Source organism: Arvicanthis niloticus, chromosome 2 (genome assembly GCF_011762505.2).
Source record: "Arvicanthis niloticus isolate mArvNil1 chromosome 2, mArvNil1.pat.X, whole genome shotgun sequence".
NCBI classification, from domain to species: domain Eukaryota; kingdom Metazoa; phylum Chordata; class Mammalia; order Rodentia; family Muridae; genus Arvicanthis; species Arvicanthis niloticus.
Genome location: NC_047659.1, coordinates 96,840,499 through 96,861,472, shown reverse-complemented (window position 1 = coordinate 96,861,472; position 20,974 = coordinate 96,840,499). Strand labels below are relative to the sequence as shown.

Sequence of the window (20,974 nt, the reverse complement as noted above, 5' to 3'; positions counted from 1 at the left end):
TCTGGGACAGCTGGATAAAGGAACGACTCCTCTGTTACCAGTTAAAGTGAAGCAACAAGACAGGACATCCAGAAGCAACAAGACAGGACTGCTATAGACGATGTCTTCCTTAAGCGTCTGCCTAGGACTAGGAGATCCTGAGGGTTCAGAAGTAGCTGGCATTTCTTGACATTTGTTGCAGAGGGATCTTGGATGAAACCACAGGGGGAGTTTGGACATAATTTGTGTATCTCTAAAACAGTTTTGGGATTTTGTATGATTGCCATTTTTCTCCAAACACACACACACACACACACACACACACACACACACACACACACACACATATGAAACTGTTCCCATGAAGACTCCAATTGCTCTTGAATTAAACAGAAACCTGTTCTGTTTGGGGTCAGTGCTGAGATGCTGTGCCTGAGGAGCTAAGTGTAAGGCACACTTTGGAATCAGCGATGGGACTAGATTCCTCTAGTCTGTTCTAGGCTCTTCCCAAGTTCTCAGATGTCCATTCAAGTTCTAGCACCAAGAGTAATAGTTTCTTTCTACCCTATTTCTAGACAGTTGTATTGTGTAGTAGGTCTAAGTGCCTGCAAATTAATTGGTTAAAACTGGTCACGCTGCTGTCCAGAAAAACAGAAACTATATAAAATCTCCTCTAACAAGAAAGACAAGATGTGATTGATATTTTTTTTATTCTGTTTTTATTGCTTTGGTCAATTTATGCAAAAGGAAAACCCAAATTCTGTTATTTGTGGCAAGAACTTTTTTTCCTAAGAGTGTTATCACCACTACCTTTAGCTATTTAAGTGACATTTCTATGTTTCCTCCGTGGCCGTGGTGGTCGCAACTTGCTCAGTAACACTGTGCAGAAGTTTCAGGGAAACCTAATGATACACAGAAGCTGACAAGAAGGAGCACTCAGCTGACAGGAGGGAGCACTCAGAACTGGATCAGCATGGAGTCCAGGTTCCTGCTTGTTTAGAATAGACATCCCAGAAAGAATATAGGTTTGAGGAGCTGCTTTCATGAGTCACTGACTTCAAGGTCACTTATTCATTTATAAAGGTAAAGAATCACTGAGTTGAGAGAGATTTTTTTTTTTCCAGTCAGGTCACAAAGCACTTCCAAAGGAAGAGAAACCATCAGAGATTTGCCATCCTTGCTGTCACACTGAGTCTTGCAATGGTTCATGAAAATAATCTTAAGCAAGACGCCAGGTCGAAGACAACCTATCAAAGAAAGCATTTAATCTGGGGAACATGGTTTCAGAGGATTGGGCTGTAAGTAGACAAGCCTGTAGGGCATTTTCTTAATTAGTGATTGATGGAGGGGTGGGGGGGTCGGGCTCAGCCCACTGTGAGTGGTGCCATCTCTGGACTGGTCTGTCCTGGGTTCTGTAAGAAAGCAGGGTGAGAAAGCCAGGAGGAGCAAGTCAGTACCTCTCCATGGCCTTTGCATCAGCTCCTGACTCCAGGTTCCTGCCCTGTCCGAGTTCCTATGCTGGCTTCCTTCAGTGACTGAAATTGGAAGCCAAATAAACCCATTCCACCTCAACTTGCTTTTGGTCATGTGGCTTCATCCCAGCAATATTGACCTTAGCTATGACACCTTTCCAAACAGTTCCACCAACTGGGGATTCAAACATGAGGTTATGGGAGCCCTGCTCATTCATACTGTCATAAATCTTGGAAGCTGCTTCCTGCTTTTAGCCAGGCTGACCTGAAGAACTCACTGCCATAAATTGAATGCTATGACTAATTTTTAAAAAATCTGATTCTAGAGTCCACTTACATGGCAAGTCATTTCCTTTTCAGCTTGCTGCTACCTATGCTACATGGTTTGGATATTGTTGTGGTTGGTCTTTGTGAAGTTGACCTTACCATTCACAAATCATTTGTTTTTGTTTGTTTGTTTATTATCTTCTGCTTTTATTTTATTCACATACAACTTATAGCTCAAAGGATTTAAGAGAGTCCATTAAAACCTACCATTTAGTTACCTCTCTTCTTTACTTCTGGTGACTCTGAGTCAGCTATAAATGCACGCTCACACATTCATTCAACAATCGTCCTTACCTACACTGTTATCAAGGAGCGTACACTCACAGAAAAAAAAAGACCATCACACAAATAATTGTACACAACACACAAACAATTTAAGGCAGGATGTGGCACAAGCGAGGGGAATTTTAAGGCACTGTTTCAGAATTGGCACAAGCTGAGGGAAATCTGAGGCTGAATCCAGGAAATGGATGAAATAATTTGCAGTCTGGGAGGGGCCAGCTCAGTAGGAAGCAAAGTATAAAGCGAAGGAGGTAAGAGTACATATTTAACGATGGCCAAAGGCTGTCACCAAGGTTGTTAGACTGATTAAGATACATGCTCAGAGCTTCTATTTACAATAGACACTGTGAGTATATGCTGAAGGCCTACTGTGTGCTGTGGTGGTTATTTAAACACAGGAAATACCCAGCAGTGAACAAAACCCAAACACCCAGCAGTCCTCTTTGCTTCTGTTGCCCAAGTAGCTGGGATTGCCCACCAAGGCATCTTCATGCAGGAGCCTCAAGCAAAGGCTGGAACCCTGTGCCTTAAATGTGACAAGAGTGCTCCAGACAGCAGAAGCAGCAGGGCTAGAGCGGAGACTAAGAAGTTGAGTGTCTCTGAATGTCTGGGAACTAGACTGGAGCCAATCTGCTAAGCCAAGGGAGGGGGAGGGGAGGAGAAGGAGGGGGGAGGGGGAGGGGAGGAGGGGAAGGGGAGGGGGAGGGGGAGGGGAGGAGGGGAAGGGGAAGGGGAGGAAGAGGAGTTGGAAATGGGGCCAGAGGTATGGTGTAGCCTTTTTAGAGCCGCAGGGCCTGATTTGAGATTTCATGGCTTATTTAGTCTGATTGCCAGATTATTTGCCCCGGAGGTTGTCTCCTAGACATAAAATGCCTCCAAAGGATTGAGGGTGCAGATCAGTGCCAGTGTGCTTGACCTGCATGCCCAGGGCCTTGGGTTGAGTCTACAGAACTTTTTACTCTTCCAGACTTAGGTCTCCTACTGTGGGTTCTGGGGCCGGAGTGTGGGAAATACTCTCAGCTTCTGAGCCATCTCGTCAGACTTAAATACTTTAACAAGAAAACTGCAATGGGATAAACCAGTTCTTGAACAAACACTAGATTTGTTCTTAGGACTGAAATACTCTGATATTTAGCCCTTCAACTTTATGACAAATATAAGTTTAATAGATCTTTTCAAATGTGTTTTCACATGTGTTTTGTGTGTGTGGGGTGTGTGTGTGTGTGTGTGTGTCTGTATGTGGTGTGTCTGTGTGTTAGGGATGGAACCCAGAGCTTTGTGCCTGCTAGGCAAACTCTCTGGCCACTGAACATAGTCCCAATCCCAAATTACTTTTTGACTTCAAATTCAGATTCTTTCACATAGAGTACACAGATCTGGCTTGGTCTGTCCTCTGATTCCCTTGGCATTCCTCCCTTCCAATTCTTCATTCTCTATTTGTGTCCACTTCCTTTGAGATTCTCCAGCACTTTTCTTCTTTTTGGTTCCTTCATTTTCCCCACTTTGTGTATGTGTCAGGTCTGATATCATCTCCTCATAGGTCAACCCATCTAGAAGGTTCCATCTCCCTCTCCAGCTGCAGTTGCCATAAATAAGGCTTTATTTCCTTCACAGTATCCTCTTCATCAGCGTAACCCTTTAAAAATATGCTCATTGTTTGTCTCCCAGATGAGCTGGTAAATTGCACCATAGCAGAAACAGTATCTCATTTACTCTGCCATTCTCATACCTTGTCCAGTGCCTCCCACACCATTAACTGTATGCAGATTTAGTTAACTAAATCACCATATACTGTTTTATATGGAAGAACAATCCTTGGCAGACAACACCTAGGGTACCAGGGATTTCTACCTTAACACAAGTACTTGTCTGTATACAAGAGCAGCTCAGACATTCGTGGAGCTGTGACTCCATTATCCCACCACTCATTGTAGGACATGGTGATGGTGGTGGCAGTGTGGTGGACATGATGATGCTCAAAAGTACTGCTTTGGAGAGGTCTGTTACTTAGCTAGCTTCCACCTTCAACCCAGGACAGAAGAGATGCTTCTCCTAACCTCCAGCCAAGGGAGAGGAGCTTGTGGGGGAAATATATATATATTAAGAGGGTTTAATGGAGAGACAGAGGAGAAGCTGGATGGAAAGCCATTGGATAAGAGAGTAAAATAATGCCCTAGAGTTTGATGAGAGGGAATTCTTAAAAGGTTGCCTGCCTGAGTCACCAGGGCATCAAATTGAGAGTGCCAATCCCCCAGAGGCTTATGACTATTGACTTGGTACTTACCAAACACTTGTAATGTGCTGGGTGTTGGTGTGAATGGGGAAGACACTACAGCGTGGTAGAAAAAGAAGTTTCAATAATCATTGGAGACAATGATAGTATTTTATACCTTCATAAAGACCAGGTTACAACACTGTGTGCATGGTAGAACTAGATGTGGCTACAACTTCATTTCTTTTGTTGTAAACTTTACATGTGATGGCATGCACATGTCTTTTAAAATATATTAATTTATTAGTTTTTAATTAAAAAACTTTTTTTCATACAATGTATTTTGATCATGTTTTTTCCTCCCCCAATTCCTCCCAGATCCTTCCTAATGCCCTACCATCCAGCTTTGTGTTTTCTCTCTCTTTCAAAGAAAAAAAAAGATAAAGCAAACACACACACACACACACACACACACACACACACACACGAATAAAAACTTTGGCTTTTTGAGACAGGGTTTCTCTGTGTAGCCCTGGCAGCTTGAAACTCACTCTGTAGACCAGACTGCCCTCGAACTCAGAAATCCACCTGTCTCATGCTGTCTCATGCTTCCCAATGCTGGAATTAAAGGCGTGTGCCACCACTGCCAGGTTTGTTTTCTTAGTTTTAAAGAGTAGATGATCACCATAACTCTGCCCGCCATCCTCCTCATTCTCACCTTCATCCTCAGTGGGTAACCTGGCATCTTATTTCAAGGAGAAAACAAATGCTATTAACCCATATCCCTTCAGCACTGGAGACTAAAACAGAATAACTATAAGTCTAGCCATACTGCATTTTTCTCTTCTGTCATGTAGACTGTCTCCAGGAAGCCAATTTCTTCCAAATTCCTCAAAGAGCTTGTTCCTCTGTCTGTCTGTCTGTCTGTGTCTCTCTGTGTGTATGTGTGTGCTGTGTGTGGTGTTTCGGTGTCCTGCTAAAGGTTGAACCTAGATCCTCATGTATGCTAGGTGTTCAGTCTACTGCTGAACTATATCCCTAGCAATCTGTTCCCTTTTTATTCTTGATTTTGAGCTAGAAGGTAAATTTCAGGCTAGCCTTTACCTCTAGCCCAGGTAGCTCTTATATTCTTCCTACCAAGCAGCTGGAGCAGTGCCCTCGTCTCCATTACAGTGTTGCTTGATCTGTTTAGAACTTGTTCTTTCAGATCCACCTTCTCTGGTTTCAATCCCCATTCCTACTGAACTTACGATACATCTCCTTTGGAATTTCTTACTGTGTGTGTCTCACCTACAGGACAGATGTGGCCTTTGTCCTTACCATGTCTCATTAACCGATGAGCTTCACAGTGATTAGCTTTGTACTTGGCACCTTGAATATATTAACATTTGTTGCTAAATGAAATAAGTCATTTGTATCATGTGTAAAATAGTTTTTTAAATTTCTTTGGGGAAATAATAAATTTCTTTGTTTTATCCATAGATTTATTACTTTCTTCTAATAGCCAAAGGCATCCTTTTTTTAGGATTACATTAAATTAGTATGGCACTGTGACACTTCTTGTTTCTACAATTCTTATACTTTACCTAAATATTAGACTTAGAATATTCTCAACAAGAACAATTTCAGTAAACAAAAGCCATACAATATGGAACAATATTTAGAGATTCTATATTTAAATTTCCTCTTACAGGTCCTTCAAAGAAGGGGAAAACCTCAAATACTGTACTACATTTATGACTTTTTACTCAGGTCGGGTATCTTGCAGCTAAAGACCACTAGAAGGGACATGGTTCATTTCATCTTTCTGTCAGAAAGGAGGATGAGCATCTGCTAGCTTATGTAACTGCCTTGTATAAATAGCTTCGTTTTGTGGAACAACCTTAAATTCCTTCTGCAGTCACTGAATCCTGAGCAAGGGTGTGTAATTGATTCTAAAGAATCTAACATTACATAGCTTGCACATTTTCAACACAAATGAATGTGCAATCGAAATAAAAGTGTGCATATAGTGGAAGAACAAAACAAAATACCCGAAACTCTCCATGTACAAGCATAAATGTCTCTCCAGCCTGTGGTTTGCAGACCAGCCTTCCTATGTCCTGTTGATTTAATATATCCTTCTAAGCTGGCAGAAACACAGCTTCCACACTAGTATAGTCAGGATCTTCACAGACTACCTCTCCTTGCAGACCTGGGCTAACCTGAAAGGCTTTACTAACATCTCCTGAAGCATGGTGACAAAGCAAATTTCTTAGACATCACTTTCCCTTTTCCAGATATAGATCCCCTGACCAGTGACCCAAACAGCAGCCAACTCTACTCTCTTTCTTCCCTGAAGTATATATAATTCAGCTGACTGACGTTATCAAGCCAGAACTCTTGTGGAGAGCTTGTGTGTGTTGTAGGCTGTCAACTCCCCAGAGGGAATCTACCAGTAAGGTCTAGTTTCAAGGCTAACTCTAGTCTTTAAGGAGCTGATGATCTGAAGATTAAAGGGAACAATTCTTAACCATAAAGGGGAAAGCAGAGGAGAAGAAAATTGCTTCTTGGGTAGTTATGCAGATCCTGGGTACAAACAGAGTTCAAAATGGGCAAAATCAACCTGGAATTGAGACTAGACGTGAGTCTGGAACTTGGACAATAACATTAATTAATCATTATTTGTGGAGCTTTTTTAACAGGGCTTCTTTCCCATGGCTACTCTGTGTATGCAATTTATTTGTGCACTTTTCTGAGGGCAAAGTTGTTCGTTGTTTTCATTCTTTTAGAATTCTGACAGGATCACAAGACTAGTAAACACCTACAAGCTCTTCCAATATCCCGAGTAGGTTTTGTCTCCTGAGAAGTCTCTGTGGTCCCGGCAAAGTGAACACAGGCTTCCCGAGTTCAAGTTTACCCTTGAACTCGGGAAGCCTGTGTTCAGCCCAACCCTCCAGGGTAAACAAACTTGGGAGCAGTGTGGCTTGAGGTCCCCAGCCAGGCAGTACCCTGGCCTTGGCTTTCCGCCAGTCACCCCCACTCGGGTCGCTCCTCCGCCATCCCCGCCCCTGCGCATCTCCATTTCCTACTGCGCCTCCGCCCTTTCGGCCCTGCTCGGCTTCCGTCCCAGATGATCCCACCCCGGGGCGGCCACCGCCTCCACCGCCTAGAGCTGGAGCCTCCTCCCCGGCCAGTGGCGTAGCCGAGTCGGCGTCTGGCCGGCGGTGCGGAGCGGACGGAGCCCGGCGGGACCGAGCGGGGGGCCATGGAGAAAGCGGCCCGCGGCGCTGCGCACACCGACTAGAGCCGGCGCCCGCCGCCGGCGCCATGGACCGAGCGCCGGCCGAGCAGGTACGCGAGCGCCCGGGCTGCTCTCAGGCCTCCGGGCCGGCAGGCCGCCTAAGCTGGAAGGCCGGGGGAGGTGGACCGGGGCCGTCTGAGCTCGGCGGCGACAGCGTTACCCTTGCAGCAGTCTGGAGTATATTCCTTTTATGAAGAGACTACCTACCTTACCCTTGTTTTCCTGTCTAGTTACTGTACAAATAATTATTCGTTTAAAATGGAGCAAGAGTTTATTTTGAGCCCATTTTCGTATTCGCACAGTAGTTCCATTAGTGGTCTGTTTAGTGTTTTGATTGCATCAAATTGTTGCTGGAAGTGTTGGGAGGAAGGGCTAATAGCAATGTGAAAAATAACTTAAAAGAATAGTGTCATGCTTCCTCCTCCTCCCCGGTATTTTACAGCTTTCCTGGAAACCACTTAATTTGACTGATTTTTGTTCGCTGTCAATTTCCTTCTTTCAGGGCCTTGTTCAGTTAGTCACATAGTTGAAAGGAGAACACTGGTGACTTGCCTGTTAGTTTTGCAAATAGTTAATTAACTCCAGTAAAGGAGAAACCATCTTCCAAGTTTCTGTGTGTGTTATTTATAAGTAGTTAATGACAGTTTTGATTTTGAATTGCACACTTTTCAAGCAAAAACACAGCTTTCTAATTTTGAACATTTCTGTTGTTGATTGTCATGTTGTTCATTCTACCCTAGATCTTTTATGTTAGATTTTCCCTACCTCAGCACTTTCCACAAGACCCTTCCACACAGATTTAAAAAGAAAAGTAAGGCTTCGTGAGAAAAGAAGTTTGTTTTTATTAAAGAGCACAAATTACCAAGAGAAAATTGATGTGGGACCACTTGGTAAATACACATTTCACTGTGGCCCAGAGTATTATGTTACAGCTTGTAGTAAATTTAATTAAAACATTGTTTTTGAGAGTTATTCTGCCAAAAAGAATCTGAGATTTCAAGCCTTGACAAAGGAAAAGGAAATTTCCTTGCACGTGTGTCTCTAATGAAAGGGTGGGACATTTTTGTCCTTCATGGACACTCAGGAAGCACTAATGCATATGTATACTCACATACAGCTCCTTTCATCTTAGAGGAAATGTAATTACCTAGTTAGATGGTAACATTTAGCATAGCTCTCTGCTTGTGATTATCCTAAGAGCAAGTGTAGCAGACTATTTAGAGAGCATCCTCCTCTGTCATCCCACAAACTCTACCATGTACTTAAATCCTTGGAAATCTGAGAGCTAGAAAAAAAGCCATGCAGAAGATGCAGAAGTATTTTATATTGAAGGTGATTTTTTGTTGTTGTTGTTTTTTTTTTTTTAAACCTCCTGTACCTCTTGCCTCAGCTTGGCCTACACTGGGGGAAGTTCAAAACAACCTTAGTTAGGTAAAGGCCTTCAAGAAGTGTTTGTGATAGGTGCCAATTCCCCTCCCCCCACCCAAGTGTTTTGGTTTTTCCTTTTAAACCATTGTTGGCTTATAGTCAGAATTTCTGGAAATGCCTACAGCATTAACTGTTGCTGTGCTTAGCAGTTTGCATAAGGTAGTTTTTTTTATAATTGTATTTAACATAGACTTGTTACATTTCAAGTTAACCTAAGTAAAAAAATCCTTGGAGGACTGTACAAGGGTAACTTTAAACATTTGTGTCTGAAGGCATTCAAGCCATAGGCTTTATAAACCACTGTTTATATAAGCTCTTTTTATAAAAAGATAAGCCTTACATATGTTTATAGGGAGCAGTTCATCGGCGATAGATAGAGTGCTAGAAGGATAATCCTAGTTGTAATAAGGACTGAAATCGTCTTACAATGGGAAGAGTCTTTCCAGTGTTGTCTTTTTTTTTTTTTTTTTTAAGACTAAGTCAAAACAAGTTTTAACTGTCAGAGTTAGCTGTTGTAAAACAGTTATTACTGGGTATGATATTTGTGTGTGTGTCTGTGTATGTCTGTGTGGTAGGCGTGGGGAGGTATATGTGCATAGTGTGAATATATAGAGGTCAGAGGTCCTGGTTGGGCAGATACCATCCTCCACTGCTCTTTGCCTTACGTTTTATGGCATGGTGTCTCCTGAACCAGGGCTCACTGATGCAGCTAGGCTGGGTGGCCAACAGAGCTCAGGGATCTTCCTCTTTCTGCCTCCCAGAGCTGGGTTTACAGGTCCCTACCTATGATCTAGCTTTTTGTGTGGGTGTTAGGGAGCTAAATTCAATTCCAGTCTTCATTCTTACCTAGCAGGTGCTTTACTGATGAAGCCTTCTCCCTGGCCACCCATTTCTCAGTAACAATAATGGTGATAATAAAGCTTGTGTAAAGGGATGTAAGGCATGAACTATGGATTCATTTGTTTATAGCAATTCAGTGTCTCTGTGTTTAGGAAATCAGGTGTGTTTGGGAGTTTTTAAATAAATAATGAGCGTGGAAGTGACGGGACACTGAGGTTCACAGGCTGTGTAGTTAGTATATTGTCTCAGTACTCTAAAGTCATCTTACTTTAATACATTCAGGTCAGACTTCTAGAAGGACTACAGAATCACTGATTATTCTCTTCTTTCATTCCTAGAAAAACAAATGCAGAGAATTCTGGGGCTTTGGGCAGTTTTGTCACAAATAAGAATGTAAGATTGGGCTGGTAAAATACCTTGCTTTGTAAAAATACTTGCTACCAAGTGTGATGACCTGGAACCCATGAAGAAAGGGAGGAACCAGTTCTTGAAAGCCTCTTCACCACAGTCCATATATGCATCACAAATACACATGAACATAAAATAATATGATAAAAACAAAAAAAAGTGTTTGAACTCTTTGTGCAGCACTCCACAGTCAAGGCATAGTCAGTTTTCCACATCTGTAGGTCCCTCATTCCTGAAGCAACCAGCTGGATCACAAATACATTGAAGAAAATTGTGTCTGTACTAAGCGTGTGCAGGCTTATGTCTTTGTTGTGCTCAGAACAGCACGCTGTAAGAGATGCTTACATAGCTCTTGAATTTGTTAGCTGTTGTCATTAATGGAGAGTCAGGCAAACAGTACAGTGGAGGGCGTAAATGGCCTGTGTGTAAATATCACACTCACTCCATGACCTGAGCATCTGGACCATCAAGACTGTAGTGAAGGTCTAGTACCTGTCTTGCACATTTAGACAACTGTATTGTTAAGTGTTACTATAAAACCTTTATTATTTATATTATCCAGTAGCAATTGATGTTTTTATAGGAAGTTAACAAACATTCTGTATTTTTAAAATAATGCTCTGGATCAGAGTGCATTCATTTGGAGAAAATATTTGGAAATTTAAGAAGTTTTTTTTTTTTTTTTTTTTTTTTTTTTGAGACAGGGTTTCTCTGTATAGCCCTGGCTGTCCTGGAACTCACTCTGTAGACCAGGCTGGCCTCGAACTCAGAAATCTGCCTGCCTCTGCCTCCCAAGTGCTGGGATTAAAGGCGAGAGCCACCACCGCCCGGCAAGAAGATATTTTTAAGCCTTTACATCTAAAACAAAAAAACAATGACATTAGAAAAATATTAACTAAATATCAAAGGTCAAAGACAGAAAAATAGAATGGTAGGTTATTAGAAAAGTATAACTACGTATCACATGTAAACCATGGAGTATGTCTGACATACTCTGACACAGATGTAGTCATGAGCACTCTCTGTGTTACTGTAAACCATGGAATATGACTTAGGTTGTGCTCTGACACATGTGTAGTCATGAACACTTTCTTGTGTTACATAGTTTAAAAGGAAAATAAAATTACCTATCAAGGCAAGAGGTCAGGATAGAAACTTCATATAAAGCAAACAAGAAAATAAATGTAAAAGCAGAAACGAACAAGTTAGATACTATGAAAATTATTATTATATGTAAAAGGGTGGTTTTATTTTTGAAAACACCATCAAGTCTTAACAGGCTTTAATAGTCCTGTGGAAAAGCATGTGGGTGGGTGGTGAGTGGTCGCTCTAAATCCCCTGCCATTTTCTTCCCTGGGCTCTGAAGCCTTGAACATTGGCAAGTGCTTTACTCTGAGACAGTGCAGCCAGCAGGTATCTTGGGCCTCATTCATTCCCCCTGGAAGGCGCTTACTTTATCTGTATCTCCATGTGTGATTCGTTTTCACCTTAACATAGGATGTGGAGGTTTCATGGTCTCTTCCTGTGGGTATGTGAGACATACTCTTGAATTTCTCTGTGGGAGAGTGTCTCATCATGTTCTACTTTAGTTCTGACTTTAGGTGGGTGTCACTTTTCTGTCGCCTAATCTGGGAGATTATTTGCATTCTCCTGGAGGCTTCTCTGAGGAGAGCCGCGTGGGCTCTCCTGCACTGTGCTTTTGACTGCTCTGCCTGTGTTCCCTGCTTGCCTTGGTGCAGTGCCTTTCCCAGCTTGAGCTAGGGTGGTTGTCATCTTTGTGATCCCAGTGCAAGGCCAATGAACTCTCTTAAGGAGGCATTTTATCCTTTTATGTTCTGATAATATCTTTGGTTTTCTAGATGATTTGTATAAATGACATTTTATTATTGACACTTGTTTTAATATGTACAAATTAAAATAAGTGAAATGCATAAATGTTTTCACAGACAGAATTATTCAGATTTTTTATTAATTTAGGAAGTTCTGAAATAACTTGTGAAAGCTACTGCTTTTTTACACTGGGTTTGAAGCAGACAGTAAATATAAGGATGATTCTTCTGTCATGGGAGTTCCCACTGACTTTATAGTTTTTATTATATTAGTTTATATATATGAGTGTTTGCTGCATGTTTGTCTGTGCACAGGTGCATGCTGGTCCCTGTGGGGATCAGAAGAGGGCAATAGATACTCCAGAACTAGAGTTACAGACAGGTTGTGAGCCTCCATGTGGTACTGGGAATTGAACCTGCGTCCTGGAAGAGCGGTCAATGCTCTTAACTGCTGAGCCGTCTGTCTAGCCCATATTTATATTTGCTAAACAGTAAGGTAATAGTTCACTTCTTTAAAATTTAATTTCTCAAAATATAGATTAAGGGGTTGGGAGAGATGATGGCTCAGTGGTTAAGAGAGCACAGGACTCACCAGTGGACCCAAGTTCACTTCTCAGCACCCACATAGGGTGGCTCACAATCACCTCTGACTCTGGCTCCACAGAGCTCTCCTTCTAGCTCCATGTACCCACTCACTTCTCTTACCTGCACACAGCCACAGACAGTCGTACATACATACATACATATACTTAAAAATGGAGAAACCTTTAAATATATGTATATATAAATATGTAGATCATGAGCTACACATGCTGGTGCATACCTATGAGAGGGTGAGGCAGGGGATCATGAGTTCAAGGCTAGCCTGGGAATAATGAGACACTTAAAAACTAGCAATAAGAACTAGTCACTAAAACATGGAGTTCAAACTGAGGAATATTATACAGAGTAACTATTGTAATTTTTCAATATTTTCAGATATTTTTCTTTGATTTCTATACTAATATTAAAAGTGGCCAAAATTTACATTTTGACATTTGGATTTTAAAGGATTAGATTGCCTTCAGCAATGCTTTTTGGGCTGTTAGATGTATGGTAGATAATTGAAGGCTTCAAAGTCACAGTGAACAATTTTGGAAGACATGTAAAGTTGAAACTGTAGGAGAAAGCTTGTCAGTCTGTGCTTTTTGATGACATCTGCTTATGCAGCTGTTGACTGTAGTGGCTTCTCTTCTCTTTGCTAAAAGCAAAGAATTATTTTAACATTTGTGAATTTTATTGTTGAACGTTGGTATCTAGAATTGCACTTAGAGTAGAAATCAGTACAGGAGCATTAGTCTTCAAAGCTGTATTCATGTGTGTGCCTGTGTGTGTGTGTGCATCTGTGTGCAGTGTACCTGTGTATCTGTGCCTGTGTGCACACAACAGCTTTAAGTAGCCATACATTCTGAACAAGTTACTTGGGGCCATAACATGTTTATATAAAGTTCAAATAAAGCTGTACGAAGAAGTTTGTTGCAACTTTTAATTTGAACAAAAATTTAGATTTGTTACCAAAGTAATTGATTAGGTTGTTTTGTTTTTTATGAGTTTGTTGTTGGTTTTTCTTGGGGGGCGGTGAGGGGTGGTGGGTAGGCACAGAAGTCAAGAGAAATGTTACTTTAAAACGATTTATAGTTAGTTATTCTGACTCCTTTTTTCATTATAGACTGTTTGATGTATTCATTTTTTTATTACTTTAAAACACTAATAAGAATTAGTCTAGATTCTTATAACTCTTTAGAGTTCTTCTATGTTAAGAACTCTGATTTTTAAAAGAAAATAGAACCCCTTGCACTTGTATAACCTATATAAAGCAAGTTTTTATTATCTGTGTTTATAATTAGAAGTCAACTTTTTTTCCCCAAGTAAGAAATCATTTTGTTGGTATGTTGTATGTTGGTTTTGAGTGGCCGAGTGAGAACTGCCATCTCCCTGACATTTGGAGGTATTCTGTGTGAGTTGTACTTTAGGAAACCATAGTTCACATAGTGTACATAGTTCACAGGTGTGTGTCCTTGCTCCCTCACGTTTGGTTAGTAGTGAATGAAGACTCCACAGTGCAGTGTGGATGTCGGGCAATACTGCTGTGTATGGTACATGCCTCCCCACCTTAACAAGCATTTCCCATATGCACCCCGGACTGTTCATGGATCATTTGGTTTTTCTGAGTAAATCCTTATATTTAAAATTTCATGCATTTGTTACTACTTTTATAAGAAACAAACCTATGTTTTTGTGAGAGCATTTATTAAATTTCATCCTAATGAATTTAGTAGGAAAATGTCCTAGTTAGGACTATTGTTTTTTAAGGTAATTGTTTCGATTGGTTTAAATATTGACCAAATTTTACCAACTTTGTTTTATTAAAAAAAGTATTTGGTATTTTTTAGATTATAAATGTACGTGGTTTGCATTCTGTTTTTGAAGAATATACCATAGATTTATTTTTAAATATTATTTTTGCTTTTGAGGCAAGATCTCTAGTCCAGATTGACCTTTAATTCTGTGTAGTAGAGGACAGATGAGTTTTGAACTCGTAATTCTCCTGATTTTCTACCTCTCAAGTGCTGGGATTCCAAACATGTACCTCCATGCCCGACTCATGTGGTGTTAGGAGTTGAACCCAGGGCTTCATGCATGTTAGACAAGTACTTTGCTAATTGAATTAGACCTCCAGTCTCCCCCAACCTCCTTTTTGAAAGATAGACTTGATATGTCCAGAGCTGACTTGAACTCACTGTTTAGCCAGGCTGGTCTCAGGCTCATGGCAGTCTTCCTGCTGCGGCCTCATAAGGGCTCATGAGCTGGCCTGTCCACATTATATAGATAGTTTTATGTTTCAGAAACTTAAATTTGTTAAATATAACTTGCAGAAAATTACTAAAATCAATGTACAACTTGATTAACAAGTTCAATGGCTTATAAATTCCTCTAATTAAACTACAGAACTTTCTAGGGACCCCGAAACTCTACCTAGCTGCTTTCTTCTTCCCTAAGAGTGTATTCCTGTCCAAATTGTTAAAGGGCTAATTTTTAAAATACTTTTTCATGTGTGTATTTTCCCAGAGTAGAGTTTTCTGTGGCTTGTAACTGTGTGGAGCTGTATCATAGGTAAGATGCATAGGAACCAAGGGACTGACGCAGAAGTCCGTAGGGTGGCAGTGGTATGCACAGACACCTACTAGGAAAAGTAACTCTCCACGTTATTTTATTCTCAATTTTCCCTCCAAGTTTAACTATGAAACATAATTTTTCCTTTATGTTTTTGATTCATCTTTTCCCTTCATTGTAATTTAATGATACAAAGCTTAATTTCCTGCAATGGACAGAAATAGACTACCTTTTCAACTATTCAAAGAAATGAAATTATTCTTCAAAACTTGAGCTGAAGTTTTCTTGACTTTTCTTCCTTTCAGAATTAATGAGAAATACAGCTTTGTCCAAAGAGCTAGATTTTTCCTACTCTTTGTTTTTAGACCTGAGGTTTGGCTTCTTACACTATTTAACAGCTTGCTTGCATAAGAGCTGATTGCACTGCAGTGCTGTGACTTGTGAGAAGGCCTCGATATGTTGGTTACTCGCTTACTTTAAACTGACGTCACTTCCGCATGTTCTGTGGATATTGTTTGTAGAGACTCTTTATAAGTGCCAAGTTTGTATTGCTTGTTCATTTGTAACCCTTGCTTTCTGTTTTTCTATTTAAAGAATGTGAAGCTTTCTGCTGAAGTAGAACCGTTTATTCCCCAGAAGAAGAGTCTGGATGCATTTGTGCTCCCCATGGCTCTCCCAAGTGATAATGGAAGTGTTTCTGGGGTTGAGCCAACTCCAATCCCCAGTTATCTGATTACTTGTTATCCATTTGTTCAGGAAAACCAGTCCAATAGGTAATTTCATTATTCTTTATTGGTGGGGAGGTAGAACTTGGCAAAGTACTTTAGTTTTTTCTTTTGTAACTTTCAAAGTTTAATCATTTATTTGTATTTTTAAGAGGAAGTAAAACTAAGCAGAAATTTGAAAGCTGTCAACATGTATTATTTTCTTATTCTTTCTAAGAGGAAATGCATTTTTCAAAACATGTCATTGAAATATATTGCAGTATAGTGACCCAGGGGATACATGTAATACAAGAAACCTTCCTTTTTTGAGATTAGGCTTACTCTCATAACAGCCAGGACAGTGTCTGGCACAAGAGGAAAACACGAGGGACAGGCGTAGAGATGCCATGGCTGCTGAGTGTTCAGTGGTTTCTGTAATCTAGCAAACTTCCCGCAGCTCAGATAGCACATGCCTGGTAGCATGTAGGGTAGAACTTGTGGGAGAACTTATGACCTGCTTGCTGACTCTTCCAGGCTGATGGGAAACTCACAGTTCATTGTATTGCCATATAGATATACTTTTAGCCTCTTTCAAATTATGCCACATACAGGAAATGTGAGATAAATGGTGAGGCTCTATGGCTTAGCATCTCTGCACACTATCTGTGAATGCACTTCTACCGTGTCCACAGCCTATTGTGGCTCACTGGTAATTCTAGATATATGATTTATGAGGCCACCAGACTACCTTGTGAAATAGAAATGCCCCAGTGAATATTCTGAGTTTCTTACTGCAGACTTTTCAAGGTACAAACAGTAGCAACTACAGAGTCCTCAGCTGAGCTTGGACTTCATTAACAGTCTTTGAATTCAGCTTGGTGTGCTGTCAGCACTGGAGAGGTAGAGGCAGGAGGATCATGAATTCAAGGTGCCTTTGCTTCATGAGATTCTGTTTTGTTTTGTTTGTTTGTTTGTTTTTTTAAAAACATCGCACTATCAAATAATGTAGAGTTTTTTTTATAGACTAAACAATAATACTAGTTTTCTCTGTAGCAAAATAGCCATGCTCAGTATGAGAAATTTGTTTTCTTGCCTTAATGTGAGGTAGTTGTTAAGAATTCATGAGCAAGCCATTCTTCAGAGTATCTAAGTATTGTTAGGATTTGGTAGTAAACTTTTCCTTCAGTTTTGCTTCTCATTGCAAAAGTGAGGAAAAGGACCCCTCATTTCTCCACAGCGACTGACGTCCAGGGCACTGCTGGGACAGGACATCGCTGGTGCTGCAAAGACTTCCTGACTTCCCTGGGCATGGGTCTTAGGTTGCCAAGAGGAGCCAAGGCAAGACCTGAGTTGGCTAAATGATTAAGTTCAGGTGTTGGGGGCCTCTATGTAAGGGTTAGCTGTTACAGTGTGGGCATTGTGCTTGACTGAGCTGCTGTCATGTGGACCCAAGCTAGGTGTTTCACTTTTAGGCAAACAGATCTTGAAGAGTTTGAGGGCAGGTTGGGAAACAATAAATGCATGTGGACTGTGGCAAGCTCTCAGGCTGGATTCAGTTATGCTGCCATGTTCATGGGTATTATGAGTGCAGGTTATCTCATGACAGCAAGGAAAGCTGATGGTGTCAGTGGTGCCTCTCTCCTAGAAGTATTGTGAAGGCACTGTTCTCTATGTCTTATTGTTTGTCCTGCTTTGACATTGCTCTTGGATGTCAATAAATTTTTTTCTCTCTTATTTGGTTTTGCAGACAGTTTCCTTTATATAATAATGATGTACGATGGCAGCAGCCCAGCCCAAGCCCTACTGGACCCTACCTTGCCTACCCCATTATATCTGCTCAGCCGCCTGTTTCCACAGAGTACACCTATTACCAGCTGATGCCAGCACCCTGCGCCCAAGTTATGGGCTTCTATCATCCTTTTCCTGCACCTTACTCCAGCACCTTCCAGGCTGCAAACACTGTCAATGCCATAACCACAGAGTGCACCGAGCGTCCAAATCAGCTGGGGCAGGCCTTCCCGTTGTCCAGCCACCGGAGCAGGAATGGTAACAGAGGGCCAGTAGTGCCAAAAGTGAGTGGCCACACTCTGTGTGTAGCTTTTAAATAGGCTATTTCTGTTGTTAGTACTAGTAGAGGTAATTTACTACTTGTACCATTGGCCTATAATGCTTAATTGCTACAAGTTATTCATAATAGAAAGTGTTATAGGCATATTATTTTAAAAAATATTTTTCTTGTGATATTTATTGCCCCTCTTGATTGATAATGTAATTTCAAATCATCTTCATGATCATTCAGAGAGTTTTACATAAATATAATTCATAATTATTTCTAAATTATTTTGATTTAGTGCTAAAATTGCACAGTGACAATGCCAACACTAAATGGATCATGGGGTTAGATGTTACTGTACCTCAAGCTGTTTCAGTCTTCTGAAATCAGCAGAAGAAGGAAAAGATGTTAGTGGATCCTCAGAGTCCTTCGACCACAGCGTCTGTATTCTGAGTTGTTAGTGGGAATAGCACTTTGTTGATTAGGAGAGTGAAAAACAAAGAATGAAGCCACTCCCATTCAAGGTCAAGGACTTGATGTAAGTGTGTGTGTGTGTGTGTGTGTGTGTGTAAAAGATGCAATCAATGCAATGCTTCCTTTTCCATTGAGGGTTAATATTGAAGCTGTAAGAAAAGCCTGTTTATAATCAACACTGCTCACAAGAAGAGATTTTGGTCACTACCATTGAGAACTGTTGCTCTCTCCAGACTCCATTAGTTAGTTTTCTCAATAAAAAGTCTTTGCTGCATTTGCCATAATTATTAAAAATGAAAACCAAGCAGCAGAGATTACCTTGAAAAGATTTTACCTGGGTTCATGGAAATGTTGTGGGTCAAGGGAACTTTTTGGAACCACCAAGAATGAAAGGAAATAGGTTGAAAAGCAAGATAGTAGTGTATAGTCTCCAGGCGTTGGAGGACTAGGATGTGTCGGAATGCCTTCTCTGCAGTTCCAATGCAGAAACATGAAGGTAAGTTCAGAGTTCTAGTGTGAAAGTTGCTGTTGAGGAACAATTACTCCTGTTTAAAAAAGCTGAAAAAAAATTAGCTTTTTAGTATTTTCTGTTTGGACTCCAAGGCAGAAATACTTTGCTCATCTTTGTTATGCGCTTAAATTTAGTGACAGGGTAACTTTTCACAGTTTTATTACCTTTTAAAATAAAAATGTAAAATCCTTTATGTGGCACTATTAAAATCTTGTTACATGTTAATAATTGATTTAAAAAAACAAAAATTCAGGTAAAAGTTAAAATGAACTCAGGTTTTAGTGAGGCTCTCGGCATAGCTGCTGGGAGTCAGCCACCTGGCCTCTGCAAGAGCAGGAAGTGGTTTAAAGCTGGCTCTGCAGTCCCCACAGTCCTCTTTTGAGACAGGGTCTCAGTGTGTAGCTGAGCTGGGTTTTAGCTCACAAGGCAGAGACAGAATCCCAAACTAATCAGAGTGTTCATGGTTATCTAAAAACATGTGTGAATGTGCTTATGGTACATTATTTAGCCTCTGGTGCTTCTTAGTGGATAATCCCACAAGTGGATAACTCCAGCAGAGAGCCACTGATCTGTGGTACACATTTAGGTCTTTCTGTAATATAGGTGTCGTTTGTGTTTAGCACATTCACTCGTTCACTTGCTTCTTTTTTTTCTTTTTCCTTCTGGTCTTTTAAACTTAATTCAGCCACAGCTTTTACAACAACATATAAAAAACAAGAGACCACAGGTCAAGAATGTGGCTACTCAGAAAGAAACAGGTGCGGCAGGTCCTGATAGCCGATCAAAAATCGTGCTTCTGGTGGATGCCTCCCAGCAAACTGGTAAGGCAGCGGTCTGCTTGTTTACTTCCGTGTTCACTCTCCATGTGTGGGCAGATGTGTGTAGGTCAGCATTGATGCTGAGTGTCCTCTGTTGCTTTCCTTCCGTCATAGTGAGGTGGGGACTCTCACGAGCCTGAACCTCGCTGCCTTGGCTAGCTCGTGTTTGGGATTTTGTCTCTGCCTTGTGAGCGCAAGACCAGCTCAGCTATATGCTGAGACCCCATCTCAAAAGACTATTGTAAGGACTGTAGAGATCACTCAGTGCTTAAAAACCACTTACTGTTCTTTCAGGGACAGGTCATTGACACCCAATAGCCATGTCAGGTGCCTATAACTACTACAACTTCATGGAGTCTGACATCTTTGGTCTCTGTGAACACCTGCACTCAGGCACACTACCCTCCTCCTATTAAAAATAAATTAAAAAATTTTGTAAATGTCACAATGAAACTCATTATTACATATAAGTGATATATGTTCACAAAAATTTTTTAAAGAATACCATCACATACAAGAGAATCCCCCAAACAAGGTCTAGATTGACGTGAATGAAGTAGCTTGCTGCTTTTCATTATACAGTTTTTTTTCTGGCTGGACAGTGGTGGCGCACGCCTTTGATCTCAGCACTGGGAGGCAGAGGCAGGCGGATTTCTGAGTTCAAGACCAGCCTGGTCTATAGAGTGGTCTACAGCCAGGGCTACACAGAGAAACCCTGTCTCAAAAAACCAAAACAATAACAATAACAACAAAAAAAACAACAACAACAAAACCCAGTTTTTTTCTGTTGGATATTTAGTCATATGAGCAGAAAGAGAATCTTGGAATTAGTTAAAAGCCACCTTGCTGTGTGGTTTGTAGGGCATAAAGCAGTGTGTTTAATGGGCTGCCACGCCTGCAGTAGTGACAGGGAAAGTCATGGGTCCCAGAGCTGACCCATTTCGACATCTCTTTGTAAACCCTGGCAAGGTTCTTAAAGTACTGCCTGTGTTGGGCATGTTGACACATGCTTTTTTGTTTATTGAGACAGGATTTTTCTATTACCTCTATTTTTTTTGTAGCACTAACTGGCCTGTAACTCAGCTCTGTAGACCAGGCTGGCCTTGACTCACAGAGATTCTCCTGCCTCTGCCTCCTGAGTGCTGGGACTAAAGTTATATGCCATCATGCCCAGCCAACAGTGCTTTTAATAGCAAAACAA

The 20,974-nt window shown here is 40.9% G+C and overlaps 1 protein-coding gene across 1 annotated transcript in view; it reads left to right on the top strand.

The window, feature by feature from the left end:
- Positions 1-7,424: 7,424 nt before the first annotated feature.
- The window catches only part of Secisbp2l (SECIS binding protein 2 like), a 46,119-nt gene continuing 32,569 nt past the window's right edge, over positions 7,425-20,974 (top strand). The window contains exons 1-4 of the mRNA XM_034494404.2: positions 7,425-7,605; positions 15,808-15,986; positions 17,665-17,989; positions 19,641-19,776. Of these exons, the coding sequence (XP_034350295.1) occupies positions 7,582-7,605; positions 15,808-15,986; positions 17,665-17,989; positions 19,641-19,776 (664 nt within the window). The 5' untranslated portion in view covers positions 7,425-7,581. The remainder of the gene's footprint in view (positions 7,606-15,807; positions 15,987-17,664; positions 17,990-19,640; positions 19,777-20,974) is intronic.